The sequence below is a fragment of the Gymnoscopelus microlampas genome (genome assembly GCF_963454915.1).
Source record: "Gymnoscopelus microlampas genome assembly, chromosome: 21".
Classification (NCBI taxonomy): Eukaryota; Metazoa; Chordata; class Actinopteri; order Myctophiformes; family Myctophidae; genus Gymnoscopelus; species Gymnoscopelus microlampas.
In genome coordinates, this window is record NC_139958.1 from 29,593,101 (window position 1) to 29,610,776 (window position 17,676).

Sequence of the window (17,676 nt, forward strand, 5' to 3'; positions counted from 1 at the left end):
GATACCATGGCCATATTTGGCCCTCAACCCCTCGATAATCGATATAAAGCAGATTGCTATTCTCTATAGACTGTCTGGCGGGTGATGTGTTTGTCATCTCAGTGTTGTCATGATGAGGCAGCCATGTCCATAGTGAGTTCCGTGTCAGCCATGTCCAAATATGGAGTCCGTGGCGTAAGACTGTCAATGCTAACCATGACAACCTGGACTCATAAATTAAGATAATTATCTGGAATCATGCGATGCACATAAGTCCACTCTCCGACTGGAGCCCCACCAGATCTTACTCCATTGTCTACTACAGGGAAGACTTAAGACCTGCACAGTCGGTCACGTGACATTACCACCGTGGCAACATCATGGATGCTGAGAGTCTACCATCAGAATTTGATGTTGTCATATTGGGCACGGGTCTTGCTGAGTCCATTGTGGCAGCAGCATGTGCCAGAGTTGGACAACGGGTCCTCCATCTTGACAGGAGGAGTTACTATGCAGGGAACTGGGCTAGCTTCACCTTCAACAACCTCCTGGCCTGGATCCAAGAACATAACAATGGGGGTCAGATAAAGGAGGCAGTCCTTGATTGGTCCAGCTTGATAGGGGAAGGAGAGGAAGCCGTCTGTCTGTCATCTATAGACTCTGCTCCCATCAGCAACGTCCAGGTGTTCTGTTACATTAGTGAGGAAGAGACGGGAGAAGAAGAGGAAGTGACTAAGACTCCTGGTGCTTCAAACACCACAGAAGAATCGGGAGGAGGACGTGGAAATAATGGCTGCACCACAGAAACCACAGAAACCAGAACTGGGAACACCCAAGAACCAACATCAGAAACACCAAAAGAACAGGTTGTGGAGACAGAGCAGGAGGGGCCTGAGGGCAGCCAATCCCCCCAGTCCCCGCCCTCTCCTGTTGAGAACCAATCAGAGTCAACCAGGAAGATCACCTATGGTTGGCTATTGAAGGAAGGACGACGATTCAATATTGATTTGGTGTCAAAGCTGATGTATTCTCGTGGCCCATTGGTTAACCTGCTCATCAAATCAAATGTCAGCCGCTATGCGGAGTTCAAGAACGTCACCAGGATTCTCACCTATCTTAATGGTCGAATTGAACAGGTTCCGTGTAGCAGAGCTGATGTGTTTGCTAGTAAACAGCTGAGTGTGGTGGAGAAGAGGATGCTGATGAAGTTTCTAACGTTCTGTTTGGACTACCAGGATCAACCACAGGAATACCAAGCATTTGCTAAGCGTCCGTTTGCGGAGTTCCTCCGAACCCAGAAGCTGACGGACAACCTGCAGCACTTTCTGCTTCACTCCATCACTATAGCGAAGGAAGACACATCTACAGAGGAGGGCCTGGCATCCACATGTCACTTCCTGCAGTGCCTGGGTCGCTATGGTAACACACCTTTCCTCTTCCCTCTGTACGGTCTGGGAGACATTCCCCAGTGTTTCTGTAGAATGTCTGCTGTGTTTGGAGGGATCTACTGTCTCTGTCATTCCATCCGGTGCTTGGTGATCGACAAAGACAAAAGGTGCAAAGCCGTGATTGACAGCCGAGGGCAGCGAATCAGCTGTAGCCATGTTGTGGTGGAGGAGGGTTATGTTGAGGAGGGGCAGAAGTCAAGAGCCACACCCACTAGGACCATTTCCAGAGCCATTCTGATCACCGATGGTTCTGTTCTTCCCAGCGAATCAGAACAACAGGTATCTTTAGTATCGGTTCCACCTGTAGAACCCGGTGGTCCAGTGGTGAGGCTGGTAGAACTCTGTTCCTCCACCATGACATGTATACCTGGAACCTATCTAGTCCATCTCACCTGTCAAACAGTTGGCTCTGCCTACCAAGACCTTTTGCCTGTGGTTACCAGAATATTCCAAACGCCAGAGTCCCGAGATCAAGAGGGCCGTCCTTCTGTCCTGTGGTGCATGTATTTCAACATGGCTGACAGCACAGCGGTGGAGGAAGGGAGCTATGACCTACCGCCCAACGTGCATGTCTGCTCCAGTCCAGACGCCTCCCTGGGATACCAACACCCCATAGCCCTGGCTGAGTCCATCTTCCAGAAGATTCTTCCAGAGGAGGAGTTCTGTCCCCCGGCTCCAAACCCAGAGGACATCATTTATGACACAGATTACTCCCCACGGGGGCAGGAGGACGTGGAGGAGCAGAGAGGAAGAGAGGAAGAGGGGGCAGTGTTGCCAGATTCTGTGAGAGAAACAAGCAACCAGGTCTAGGAAAACCAGCCCAAAAGAAGCGACCATTGGCCACATGTGCACTTTAACATATACATCAGCTATTTGAAAATCCTGCTGGCTCTGAATGACATACTGTGGCCCAGCCTTGAAGCAAAGCCTAATACCCAAGCCTGTTCCACCCGTGGACACTGGTCAAAAGCAGAAACCAATGGACAAAACAATGCCCGGATAGATCCCAGCCCAAGACTGTACAGACTCTACAGAATGTGTTTAAAGCACTGGAGAAGCTGACTGGACCATTGTCTCCAGTGCCTAACACGGAGCTCTCTGCTGCTGCTTGTCCTATCCGCCTTCGTCCTTCCACTCGATCCTCCTGCCCCGGATGCTGGCAATGTACTCCCACCAGTCCATCCTCTGACAGGAGCTGTCGAGTGACGACTGGAGACTTGAAATAACAGCTAACAGCTATGGCCAGTCCAGGTATGAATGGATGTATTGTCGATGATCCACCTTGTAACAGTGGACAGAGGTTAGACGTTCTGCTACACAGGTGCTCGCATCCAGGACATAATCTGCTCTGTAACTGCTAGAATGCGACAGCACATTCTGTCGTTCATGTGGGCATCAACGGACATCGAAGCGCAGAAATCACCGACACTAAAGGAGGACTTTGTCTCTTTGTCAAATTGCAAAGCAATGCATCTTATCATGGTTCCATGCCCACTCTTTGTTTTGGAGACATTAAGTTCAGCAATGCCAACAACAGGTCTAGCTTAAAGGTCACTGTAGGAAAAGAAACATCCCCTATGTGGATTTTCTTAATACTTTACCGCACTGAACTTTTTAAGCATGATGGCCTACATCCAAACACAACAGATTGATGTATTTTATCCACAAACATTTAAATAACTGTGGCCAAAAAGAAGGAAAGCTGCTGTGGCTAAAATGTTAAAATGTAGTTTTATATTGTAACTGTACAATACAGTATGTAAGTACATTGAAGGCGGGGAAAGAGGCATAGGTATTAGCCAGAGCACTGATCAACAGTCTGTTGCAAGTTTTGGGGCAAGTGGAGTGATCGTGTGCTGAGCAACCCCGGACGTACTTTTGGAGGTAATTTCATTTATGGTAGTAGGATGTTCAGTTGGTCCCATTTTTTTTTATATCAAACATTCTTTTATAGGCATGTGTCCCTCTACTAACTGTTTATTCTATTCTCAGATTATCTAAATGTTTTTCTATTCCAACTGTAACTTCTGTACAGTGCAACTGAAATGTAAAGACATTACGGCAATTTGAGAACTCTAACTCACATTAGTGACATGTATGGGGAATCTAAATTGTGTTACAGTACATTTCTCAGCTGTTTAGAGTGTTAAATTGGCTTCTCTCCGGATGTAAATGTAACATTTCATAATCTTCCCACAGATGTATCTTTTATCAGACCATTATTTAATAACTTTTGCATTAGTTAATTTATCAGTGGACTATAATAGGCATCATTCCATTGTGCGCAAACATGTTACTCTTGATTGTCCTAAGCTATTAGGTGTCAACTTAATCATCAAACCATGTTGCTTCATCTTGTAATACAACAATGGAACTGGTTTCAAATGTTTTTTTCTAAAAAAAAAAAAAAATCTCTTGAATTATTTGATTGCTTCTACTAAGGTAGCACGATTTTAACAGAAATGTGGTTAAAACATGGCATGGGTGGCTCAATTTCAGAATTATGTCTCTAGTAGTGTGGAAGTGCCTTTAATATGCCGTCCAGGGAGCCGTTAGGGTTTGGTACACTTTGACACAGACTTAGCAGACTGGAGGGAAAACTGGCAATCTTCTTATTACCAGGCTGCCTCTCTACCCGATCAGCTATGGCTGTCCTCCAAAAAAGAAGGGAATTATCATGTTAATTAAAGTCTATAGGGGTTCAAGCCCAAAGGACTGAAACCGTATCGTTTTTTTGCTTATTTCTCTGCTTCTACCGCAGTTTGGCAAATTCACGGTACATGGTAAATGGTAGAGACATGACATTTTCTCCAATGATTGGAAGTTGAGTGCATTGCTTATAAATATGACCCTAATCTGCCTTATGGGGGTGCTATATTAATGGTCAAAATGTACATTGAAAAGTCAACTTTTTACGCACTGGCTGAATTTGCACAGTTCAGAATGTGGACCAAGCTTATCAAAATTGACATAGCTTACAGCTTTTTGATATCTTATTATTTTTGGGGCGGTGTAGCCGCCCCCTATAAGTGAGTTTTGGACACCGACCAAAAGATTTGTATACCCCCTAACCCTTCCATTGTTAATGCAAATCGATACTTTTGCAAAGTCAGCCAATCACATTACAGCTAGTGTCATCACCACTAACTGTAATGTGATTGGCTGACTTTGCAAATTCAGGACTGTGATTGGCTAGCGAAACACATGACACATGTGCAGCCCTATGAATAGCAGTATGGACTTTAAAAAAAGTAATTTATCCTTTTTTTAAAGTGAGTCATGTTGTGATGACCACACACCGCCCACTTCACACTGGGTGTGATTTTTTGAAGATATTGACCAATGAACTGAAAAAGGCCATGGCTCAGCATGGTTTCAATCAACTTGCAGGATATGTCTGCATAAGTTCCTGAAACATCCTTGAAAGAGAGAAAAACAAAGAAAAGAAGTAGTGCTAGCCTAAAATGACATAATTTGTGAAGCGATTCAGTTGTAAATACATTGTTTTTGTCAAGTGACACTTGTGAAAATATTTAGCCTCAAGATAACGTTTTTGTACGGCAGTGTTACTTCCATGCCTCACTCTATTGAGAGGACCGTGAAAGCTTTTTGGAGCTCACAAAATCAACATCCAAATTAGATCAGCAGAAACAAAGAATTCTGCTTGAACAGGGCCACGTTTGAAGAAGTGGACTGAGGCTTTTTTCTTTTTCTACAGAGTTCTCCCTCATGCTTCCGTGGTCCAAGCTTCTGGGTGGGTTCTGTCAGAGTCATAGATGAGAAATGGATTATGCTGGTTCTGAGGCAGGACCCGTGTCAACCACCCAAAAAGAAAAGGGCTTGCCGACCCATACTGACATATCGTACTGGGGATGTGTTGTATGGAGGATGAGCAGGGGTCTTGGGGTAGACAGAGAGGGTGTCAGGTGGACACAGACAGGTCATTTCCCATCCACGCGGGGGGTCCGCGGGCTTGCAGACTCAGCATTCCTGGACTCAGATGATGATGACAGCTATGGATGCACATGGTGGGTTCCTCCACAAGGCCATTCCTCCTCATCAGTCTCTCAGAGGGAGAGTTCAGCACAGTCAGCACAACACTGATAAAAATGTCGCTGTGTGGCCTCCTTGATATACTTTATTCTCCACTGTGGAGCCAGAGAGAGAGAGAGAGAGAGAGAGAGAGAGAGAGAGAGAGAGAGAGAGAGAGAGAGAGAGAGAGAGAGAGAGAGAGCAAGCAAGCAAGCGAGAGAGGGGGAGGGCCATAGAGGCACAACATAGACAGGGGATACACTCCCCTCTCTCCCCTTCTGTTCCTTTCTCTCACCTCTCCACATGCTCATGAAAATATAGCTGTTTAGATCTATGGCAATCCATCTTTGGCTATGGAATCTCACCACATTTGCAGCAAAAAAATGTTGTTTTTGTCAGTGTGCAGTGGCCCTGAAATTCAAGTGGCACAGAATCTCGCATACTATACATCTGATGCTTGAGATAAATACAAAGTCTTTCTCTCTGCGGCTGTATGAAGAGTTTTCTTTTTTTTTCTTTTTTTTTTGGCGCCCACACTTACATTTCAACAAACTACTATGCAAGATTTCATTTGGAGTAGTCTTTGCCAAGGTCGTGAGGAGATGCGGATAGAATAAGGCGGAAACTGTAGAGAGAGAGAGAGAGAGAGAGAGAGAGAGAGAAAAACAAATGAGTTTGACTACACAGTATTAACTGCAACAGCGCATTACTCTGTTCTTGGGCCTTTTGATTAATGGTTTAGACAGGGAGACTGTGCTTAATATACTGCCGCTCTCTGGCTTCGCCTCCAGGGACCTGAAATGGATTCTTCCTGAATTCTATCCTCTTGAAACTTCTCTAACTTCTCTCTTAGGCTGTTAAGATAGAGAAAATTAGATTGCAAACATCCATTACGAATGGGCCATTAGAGATTTTTTTCCCTTCTTGAATGATATAAAGCCAGTTGAGACACAGTTGCCCTAAAAGAAGACAAATCCAGCCATAACAAATTATGAAACGGTTTCGGGAGAGGAGACTTCAAGCTTGAGTTGACACATGTGATATGAATGAGAGGTTGATTAGCTGTCAGTGACTGTGCGTATCGTCCCCCCGTTGTCGCAGCTTGTGGATCTGATTAATTTAAGAAAATGGAACCCCAGAGAAACTGCTGCCTTTTTCCCTTTTCCCCTCCGCTCTTCTCCTCCTCTTTTGTACTCCACTTCACTCCTCTCCTCCGGATTTCAAGGCTCTCGCCTGCACAAAGTGGGACATCACTAGTTAGAGGTGAGCGATGCTGGCCCGGTATTGACTAAGGCTGTCACGCTCTCTGATGACTCGTGTTAAAGCGCTTTTTTTGACTAACAGGATTTATCAAAGATGTGTCACTCAGAGAGGTTTTCCCGCTCCTCTGTTCCCCGTGGTGGGGTCTCTGTGGATGAGAACAGTCAACCCATTATCTCTCCACACTTGACTTATTGACGGGGTGCTGGAAGCGCATATCCTCCTCAAAAAGGACTGCCAACGGACTATGAAAGAGGGCTAAACGGAGGTTAGCCAATCACAGTTATTCGGGTCAAGTACATAAACATACACATCGCTGACACATGCTGATGATGGGCAGTTATAGAGCAGCCAGGCTTTATTCCCTACTGGAAACACTTAAGAGATCAAAGCGGCCCGAGCACTGACTGATCTTGTGTTATTGTAGGAAAAATGCTGCCTTTTGATGTTGAGAGACAAACAAAGACAACGTTGGGTGAAGTTTGGCCAGTGGCGTCATGCAAGTCAGAGTGGAAAAAGCCCTGTTTATGAAAGCCGACAGCCTATCATCGAACACAGATTTGTGACAACGCACTGTATGGGCTCTGCTCTCAGCATCTAACTCACGGTGATGCACCATCTCGCCTCTGAGTCACACAGTGCTGTTCGCATAGCTCTAAGTCTTACACTCATATTTCCAGTGGTAGAAAGTAACTAAGTACATTTACTTAAGCACTGTACTTAAGTACAATTTTGAGGTATTTGTACTTTACTTGAGTATTTCCAATTTCCAATACTTTTACTTCTACTCCACTACATCTCAGAGAATTTCTATATTGCAGTATTGGTACTTTTACTTGAGTAAAGAATTTGAGTACTTTTTCCACCACTGCATATTTCCCCAAGTCAAACAGGCCAGTGAATCCAGATTGAATCCTCCCACACAGACATGTCCGCAATCTTGACACTCAGCTGTTCAAAAAGTTCAAAAACAATTATCCACATCCCGCTAAGCTACTGGATTTCACTGAATTGGGAAATTAATTAGGGGTTCATTTCTCAAGTCGAGTGAATGAAGTAAGTTTCACTGGTCAAAGAGGCACACTCTCCAAATTATGTTTACATTACAAACAGATGGCTGTTTTTAGTTAGTCTGTCTCTCGTTGATGAATGTTGCGCTACGGACAGATGGCCGTGGACAGAGAGAGTTAGACATGCAGAAAATGATACAAGGTATTTCTCAAGGTTGCCATAACAGATGTTTTCTCCATTATCACAAGCCATGACCTCACTCAGACGCGCCGTCATTAGATGCCAGCTATTCTGGCTCTGGATGGCAACCTGAATTAGTGACAGACTAATGTGCAGAAGGCCTTTCCTGTCCCCTTGTCATGTCTATGGAGACAGACGAAGTGGATCTCGTCCACAGCTGGTGATCATCACACTTCACATCCAGTCAGCGTTACACCACGTGGAAGAATATGATTCGACATGAAGCCATGAAGGCTTAATAAACATGATCAATTCCCCCATCTCTCTCCATTCAGGGCTTTTAAAGTCTTCAGAGGATCCAAGTGAGACAGCAGGACTGCGCCGTTTGACTGAAGTTGAGACTATATAAATTGAAGCACAACTGCAAGCATGCACATTTGCACTCCAAATATCAGTGCGTGGCTCTAAACATCTCTTAAGCTGCTATCTGACTTACTATGAATTTAGATGAATTAAGAGGGATCGTAAAATGTGATTTGTTTCTGGCCTCACAATGTCCACTGTGCTGCAAAGCTCGTAGAGGCAGGTGCCAATGTTGTAATGGACTGGGCATAAAGCTGAATTACATTTTATGCACAGAGATGGTTTCAGAACAGCGTGGAACACAATCTGATGAATCAATGCAAAGTCTTCGTTTTAAGGATCGATCCAAACAATCAAATCATTTATTAGCACAAATGTATGCCAGGAAATGTGTTAAAACAAGAATTATTGCTTGGTAGAGTAAATGCAAAATGCAATATTACATTTAATTAGAAAGAAAAGTCAATGAAAGGCCATTTTGTCACACATGAAAATCTCTGAGGCCGGCTTTGTCCCATTACGTAAATTTGTATTTGCATACAAGGGGAAAATTAATGTGAACATTGCATTTATTAGCAGAACATCTGATATGTGTCACGGCACTGCAGTGGGGAAAACGCATAAAGAGAATTATTGCTTTGACGAGGCCTGATTAATGGTAGTCAAAGCATGTGAGATTGATGCTGATGAAGGCCATCCGGATATGTTTTTCTATTCATTCTGACATTTAGCTCCCCTTGGTTTTGCAGAGTTTATTTGTACTGTCACCATCAAGGAAGTTATCCTATTTTCCAAAGGAGAGTTTACCTTGTTTGACATTTGAGAGACAGACGGATGTGAAATATCTGGTATAATTGCATAACGGGGATGAAGGGGGGTGAATGGCACTGCTCCAGTACTGACTGAATGTGTGAGTAGTGTGTTACTGATCCCCCATAAAAATAGTTTATAAAGAAAACATACATACAGCTGTATAGTTGATCATGGCTATACAGTACTGAGTCAGTCGTATACAGCAGTGGTTCTCAACCAGTGGTCCGGGGACCACCAGTGGTCATTGAGGGGGTTCCAGGGGGTCCCCAGCCAAATTAATAGTGGAACCAAATTGATCCTTATGTGTGTGTAACTCTGAGAGTGGAACCAGAACCAACTAATGCTGATGATACAGTGGATTGGGACCCCCAAGAAATAAAAATGGTTGAGTCCCTCTGGCATATCTTTCCAAATGGGGGTCCGTGGGCTAATATGTGTCAATTTGGGGGGTCCTTGACGTGAAAAAGGTTGAAAACCACTACAGTGTCCTGAGGGATGGACAGATGGTCTGACTGGTGAACAATTGCCAAGTGATATCGTTTTCCCCCCAACAAACAAACATGGCACGTCATGAAGACAGGCTGAAAGGCTAATATAAAGGATTTACTCGGCAAATATTTATTTTGTTTTCCTATCAAAATATTGTCACCTTGCTAGAATAATGGCCTAAGTCATTTAAAAAAAAGTTTTTCAGAAAACAGAAAAAAATGAGCCAAAACAAACTGAAATTTCTTAATAATTTCACCCAAAAAGTTTGACTATTGACTTACAAATAACGGTGTCTGTCAGTTACATAACTGCACAGAGCTGTCACAGAGTTACACCTGGATGAAAATGTCTCTGGATCTGCTGCAAGGAATCTGGTCAACTTTGCATGATAGCTGATCAAACGTAATGGCACAAATAGTGGGGTAGCTTACATGTTGTGACCATTTGTCTTTGTTTAACTTAAATCTGTCATAATAGGTGAACATTTGGTGAAAATAGCCAAAATGCAAGCTCACCACACAGTGTGTTGCGTGTGTAAAACAAAAATATTTAGCTTTGATCAAACAGACGCACATGGACACTCACAGACAGACCAGACCCTCTTGATGGCAAGCTCTTACAAAGTCACGTCGTAAAAAAAAGAAAGAATTATTGTGGCAATGTTGTTTGCCTGTTTGTGTGTGATTGTGATATACACAGCTGCATGTAATTGTGCAGACGTAACAGGCAGTGGTGGAAAAAGTACTCAAATGTTTAACTTAAGTAAAAGTATCAATACTCCAATGTAGAAGTACTCTGTTACAAGTAAAAGTCCGGAATTAAAAATTTACTTGAGTAAAAGTACAAAAAGTATTGGTATCAAAATGTACTTAAAGTACCAAAAGCAAAAGTACAAACATGTTTGAAAATAGCCGATCACAACACGTCGCATCGCGATACGTTGTGAGCTTGTAGATCGGCTATTTTCAAATAGCCCATGTATAAAATAGGGCTAAAGTGGTTAATGTATGTTTTATAATGTAATCATTTATATCTGCAAAGTAACTAGTAGCTACAGTTTTGAAATAATTGTAGTGGAGTAAAAATATAATATTTGCCTCTGAGATGTAGTGGAGTAGAAGTAAAAGTAGACAATTGGAAATACTCCAGTAAAGTAAAAGTAGGCCTACCTCAAAATTGTACTTAAGTACAGTACTTGAGGAAATGTACTTAGTTACTTTACACCACTGGTAACAGGCAAACAGGCATTAGGCCATGGTGTCCATTGTTCATAAGCCTTGTTCCCTGGTAGCTGTCAGAGCCTGCTGTTCCAGGCCTTGAGGTACTGTATAGCAGTACCCGTTTTCCAGGCGGTAGCAGCTGAAACAGTCCATGGTTGGGGTGGCAGGGGTCCTACCGGCTCAGCTGACACATCAACTGTTGTATATCCTGGATGGAGGGAAGCTCACATGGACTCATGCTTTGGGCTGTCCGTACCATGCACCCAGACATCGATTCATACACATTATTCACTCCTGTTGAGGTATGGAGGAGGTATGTATTATCTTGTCTATGTGCTCACTGTAATTGCTTGAGAGTGTTGCTCAGCTATGCCCACTTGGTCTCTCGTGCAATCGCAATAGAGCACCGAAGTCTGACGTAATTTACACATCCTACCTGGTTCGCAGTTTTCCACCCCCGTTCTGAATCCCCTAGACGTCTTTAATATCGCGTCAAATAAGAACTGTGTTCCAAAAATAAATACATTTATGGATATGAAGCATCAACTGACGGTGAGAAAACGATAATGTTACTTCCGCCGAATTAGTTACATTTTCGCCATAAACAGACTGTATCAAATATAAGTGACTGAGTATCATAAACAATACAGAACCTCCTCCCTGGCAATATCGCCGAGACAGTTTGTTTGTTTTTGGACCACAATTCTTATATGAGACGATTCTAAGATGACCCAATGTTATTCTCCATAGAGAAATTACTTTACGAACCAGGGGATGAACGAGTGTCTATAGGATTACTGCTACAGCCCATTCAGTCACTTGAAAGTGTGTAAAACAAAATGGGTTGATATTAATTTCATTCGTATTAGTATGGTTACAAATGCCTAATTTGGACTTATTTTGATACTATTTTTTTAAGCCTCTGGGTGGATTTTCAAACACATTTAACCCTTTATTGACATTTTGTGCAGCCAAAGGAATGAGTGGTGGGTACATTAGATAATAAAAAGTGTCTATTTAATATTTTTGCCGTAGATATATTTTGGGAGTTAACTAAAAATGCTGTGCATCTGAGGTCGTACTATTGCTTGCTGAAACGAACAGATTTTCAGATGAAAACTGTGATGCAATGTTTTGCAATGTGTTGCATTTTTCAAAAATTAGCGATGAATTACAGTATAAAGGCAAGAACAGAAAGTGCCTTTGTTGATAAGCAATATAGAAGAATGGGGTAAGATGAGCTACATATTACTTGACAATACAACTTTCAATACAATAATGAAACCTACTTCAGTTTATAGTGCACTCCTAGAAACAAAAATATTTTTGACTAGATGTAGTTTACACATGGTTGATATCTGAAAAAGTATTCCTTTGCCACAACAGTGTTGTCCCATAATATTCACAGAATTAAAACACAGCCTTTCTCTCTTCATAAACTATATATGTATTAAATAAGAAAGCCATGTGGTGTACAAACCTTTCTTTAGGAAATATATACCCTTTGATATGAATTATTAGTCTCAACTTACCCTAAACCAGTTGATCCCCCAAATTGATATGCATTTGCTGCGCGTTGTGAACTTGTAGATCCCTCAAGGACTCCCCGGACCCCACTTTGAGCACCACTGCCACTATGCTATATAAGACCAGTGGTGGAAAAAGTACTCACATTCCTAAATCTAAATCTAAAAAGTAACAAAGTTTTCAAATAATTGTTGTGGAGTAAAAGTATGATATTTGCCTTTGAGATGTAGTGGAGTAGAAGTAAAAGTACTGAGAATTGGAAATACTCACTCACTTTACAGTAAAGTAACAATACCTCAAAAATGTACTTAAGTACAGTACTTGAGTAAATGTACTTAGTTACTTTACACCACTGAAGACCAACCTAAATTAGTAGTACTGCATAGTGTTTTTGATTCCATGAGACATGGGGTGGCTCATCTTACCCAATGGCTCAACTTTGCCCTGTTCACCTTTTAAATGCCTTTCATGTCCAAGGCAGATGCAAGCAACAGGGTCATAGTTTAAGGCTCTGATAAGTCTTTGTATGCAATTCTTCATTGTCACGTTACATTCTGCCTCGATTCTCATCTCTCTTCTTTTCTGCCAGCTTCTTATCTTACTCGACTTCCGTGAACTGTTTTCCCATCCTGTCTTTTCAAGCACATCGGGTCTCAAGCTGGCCTTGATAAACACTAGATACAAGACGGGTCGAATAGAGGCTGTGTTGTCAGCAGCACTGGGTGAGAAACGTGTACTTTAGAGAGTGTGGAACGGGATTTTGGGGGGGGTGCATGGGAAAGAGAGGGAGATGGAGAAAGAAGGGAAATTAAATGGAATTGTCAGAAGAGCGACAGCTTGTGTGTTTAAACGCAGTCAGTGGGGCAAACGCAGTCCGCACCAAAAATATTTACGATTCTGTCCCTATCGGTACATAACTCGGACGGCGCTGATTCGACTAGCAGACCATCGGCTGGTCGTCGCGGGCACTCGCGCCTGGGGGCGCTCGGGCGCGACTCCTCAGCCTCAAGGTCTGCTGAGTCGGCGCGCCTCCGTCATGGTCCAAAACTATACTTTATCGGCTTTATAATTTTAAATTATAGTGTAAACACATCTTTAAATGGAATTAAGAAATAGTTTTAATCCGAGGGTATGCGGTTACCCTAACTCAGAGATTAGACGCCTCTGCCCTGCACAGTCTGAGAGAAATCACAAAACCTTAATAACAGAAATAGTCTAGATAAGCTTAATTAATTGCAAAACATGACACCCCTTATTCAAAACAGATGGCGAATGCATTCTTCTCTTTATAGGGCCTACACAGGTAATAAAATTACCTGTGAGACCTTTATGAATTGAACCTCACAGTCAGCAGTCAGTCAGTCAGCCAGTCAGTCAGTCAAGCATGAAAGTCAAGCATGAAAAAACCTAAAGGTAACACAAAAAGACAGCTCTCTGGTTCTCTGAGAGTTGTCTGTTTGTATTGGCTTGTTCAAAACAACGATGCAAGATAAGTCGTCTTTGATTGTAACATTGAAGGACCAACTTTCCTTTCATCCTGTATAAATAAGAGGCTGCAGGAATTTGGTAATGGCTGATCTAAGAAATAATTAAACAAAAACACGTTTGTGTGTGACCACACACACACACACACACACACACACACACACACACACACACACACACACACACACACACACACACACACACACACACACACACACACACACACACACACACACACACACACACACACACATGCATGCATGCATGCATGCATGGAAGAGAAAGAGAGAGATTGAGATTTTAAGAGAGCTGGAGTAAAGATTGGTCTGGGTTAGCAGTTCTCCATTGCTGGATTGTATAAGGGTCATAAATATGAGATGTATTAATCTTAGGTTTTTCCTCTCACTTTCAACCACACTCCATTCAATTTACAAATGGCAAATGGAATTGTGAGGCCAGGCACTCGAATGAAATATCTTTATGCAGGCTGTACTGGGAGCTGCATTGGTATGTTTATGAAAATCCCCTCTCCTCCCCCCCAATCTAGAAGGACTGATCTACCTGATAAGATCATATATGAGACCTGTTTTATATGCTTATTCTGAAGTTCACAGTTACATTTTTCCAAGTAGAAATGACTCATGTGATAAAGCATAATTGATATATAATGATGATGTATAGACCTAATCTGATAATTGTTTGATCTTCACCACTGATCAGATTTGTCTAGACTTAGCTGCGCTGCACTATTTATAGACTCTGCCACAGCATGGGAATGTACTTTTTTGCCAGGTCTACGCCGTTAATACAGCACAGGATTTGTTGGTTGCTATTGGAAAAACAAATACAAGTGCGTAACTGGATTTGTCTGTATTTGGAGCCATTCCGCCAACTTCACAATAATGTCCCGAATAGGTCCCCTATCCCTTCTTGACAAGAGGTGTAAGACCTCTCTGTATGCATGACTTTGATGAAGCCGAGAGAGCCCATCTCATTATGGTCCTCTGCGCCACGATTTAACCCATTAAGACCCGAGGTTATTCCGATTCTACACAATGTCTTCTAACAGTTTTTTGAAAATACTTATGTTGCTATATCAGTGGTTCTCAAACTTTTTCCATGTCAAGGACCCCATAATGGAATGCATTTGGCTGCGGACCCCCATTTCAAAATATTGTGTTCCAGGGACCCCCAAGAAGCAAAGATTTGAGTTACAAATGTTTAAAAAATATATATTCAAAGATTTGCACACATTTTCTTGATTTTTCAAAAATAGCAGATCTGCTATTTTTGAATAGCCAAGGTGTAAAATAATGCTTTTTAAGCTCAAATCTAAAAAGGACACATATCCGTTCCAGGTCTGAAAGAGTTAAAAACATGCAGCATGAAGAACTTCTACCCTCAGGGTCTGGTGTCATCATGCAAAGCCAGAAGATAGATAGAATATGGCATGGCAGCAACTTACACCTCCCACTTCATCACGCTTCAGTGCCCATCCATCTCATCCTAAGTTTCATTTATACTCTATCACACGTCAGTGTCACTTGCCGAAAAGAACACTGTCATCCTATGGAGAATAACAACGCAACTGTAGCGAAGCAACTGGACCAGGTTATTACACTGATTCTGATGACACGGTCTCTCTCTCTCTCTGTGTGTGTGTGTGTGTGTGTGTGTGTGTGTGTGTGTGTGTGTGTGTGTGTGTGTGTGTGTGTGTGTGTGTGTGTGTGTGTGTGTGTGTGTGTGTGTGTGTGTAACTACACCATCGTCGTACCATCGTCAATGTAGTCGGTGCAGTGGATGCATTTGCAATTTACCTGGCAGTGGTGGAAAAAGTATTCAAATGTTTTACTTAAGTAAAATATCAATACTCCAATGTAGAAGTACCCTGCTACAAGTAAAAGTCCGGAATTCAAAACTTACTTGAGTAAAAGTACAAAAGTATTGGTATCAAAATGTACTTAAAGTACCAAAAGTAAAAGTACAAACATGTTTGAAAATAGCAGATCTACAAGCTCGGCCCCTCCTTCCCGTGAACAGCTACCGGGAAGAGAGGCAATAGACCCGGCGGCCTTCCAGCGCGGTATGTCCGTCCGCTGTCGGAATAGCAACGGGTGGACCTCCTCCAGGCCCATGAGAACAACTAGAGAGAGACGCTTTAACACCAAGCAGTCAGTGCAAGACTAAGCAGTTTGCTTCCTCTGGTGATCCAGCCAAGGACATTATACCCACGGACTGTTTGTTGGAGGGTTTCGAACAACTTGGGATGCCCCAAAGACGAGGCAGAAAGGCTGGCGAAGTATTGTGCTGTCTCTGCTGCCATATGAGTGACATGCGTGTCATATCATGAGGACATATCCATGAGTTTGTGAATGTAACCTTTACTGCACCTAAAATATTGGTGTCCCTGTATGCTTTCCCTGTGTGTGGACATAAATAAATTGTTAAACTGTGTGTGTTTGTGTGTGCGTGTGTGCGTGCGTGCGTGCAGCCATCCATCCGTCCGTTTGTTTGTTTGTCTGGACCTAATCTCACAAACAGCTGGACCGATTAACACCAAACTTTGCATGCTGCCAGTAGGGTTTCCATGGACAATGGCTGTGGACTATTGTAGTTGTTGTTATTGTTTGCTGAGCATCTCTGTGTCTCTCTCTCCCTCCCTCTCTCTCTCTCTCTCTCTCTCTCTCTCTCTCTCTTTTTCTCACACTCCCTCAACCCAACCAGTACCACCCACCTACAGAGCCAGACTCTGTTTGAGGTGTCTTTGTGTTAAAGGGGAGTTTTTTTCCCATTCCACCAGCACTCACTCAAGTTAATTCTAGATTTCAGAAATTCTAGTTCAGTGGTCAAAGAACACAAGATATGTGCTCAGTTTTGTGTGGTTTAACACTCTGGCAATGTTCAAGTATACTGACACTGTTAAACAATTTAGTACAGGATGTGTCAGAATATTTTAGACAATATATTGATGAGCAGGAAATACAAGCATATCCAAAAATGTTTCTTGTTATGCTTTCTGGTGTCCTAATGCATGTATGTACGTGTGTGTGTGTGTGTGTGTGTGTGTGTGTGTGTGTGTGTGTGTATGGCGCTCGATCCGTGCCACGTCAAACCTTGACGCGTCACATGAACGTGTGATTTTTTTTAATGCGTGCGTGCGTGCGTGTGTGCGTGCGTTCTGCGCATACACTACACGAAAGCAAGCGTGACGTGTTGCATCAGCGTGTGAACGTGTCGTGTAATGTGACTTGTTTTTTTTTTATGCGTGCGTGCGTGCGTGTGTGCGTGCGTTCAGCGCAGAAAGCAGGCGTGATTATTGTGGTGTGCTGCACCGCATCATGTGAACGCCTGAGGCCTGATATATGTGCTGCATCGCGTTGTGTGATCGTGTAGCCTAAAAAATATAAAATTATTATCACATCCATGTATCCAGGTTAGTGGCATTGATACAATTTAGATATTAATATTTGTTTCTAAATACCCCGCATTAAATTAACTAAATAGCCTAATAATAATAAATAATATTGTTTCGCCATTGTAAGCTATATATTTATCTATTTCAGACCAGTTTATTTTTTTGTATTGGTACCAGACACGGTAAAACTAGCCTATAATACTTGTCACATTTCTCATGTAGGTACGATGACGTCACTGCGCATTCGCACATGGTCATTATGATAATAAATAATAATACATAAACACCGGACCGCTCATGGTCATTATAATAAATGGAGAGAGAGAGAGAGAGAGAGAGAGAGAGAGAGAGAGAGAGAGAGAGAGAGAGAGCGCGCGCAACACTTACAGTCTATGAAAGAAGGCACGCTCATTTATGGCAAAAGTATTGGCATCAAAATATACTTAAGTAGAAC

General features: G+C 42.6%; 1 protein-coding gene across 1 annotated transcript; it reads left to right on the top strand.

Moving 5' to 3' along the window:
- Positions 1 to 359: 359 nt before the first annotated feature.
- On the top strand, positions 360 to 3,428 carry LOC311037895 (rab proteins geranylgeranyltransferase component A 1-like; the record flags this gene model as incomplete). Its single annotated transcript, XM_084047191.1, has 2 exons — positions 360 to 2,195; positions 3,420 to 3,428. The coding sequence occupies 2 exons, from the start codon at positions 360 to 362 to the stop codon at positions 3,426 to 3,428; spliced, it is 1,845 nt and encodes a 614-aa protein (XP_083903317.1).
- Positions 3,429 to 17,676: the final 14,248 nt, after the last annotated feature.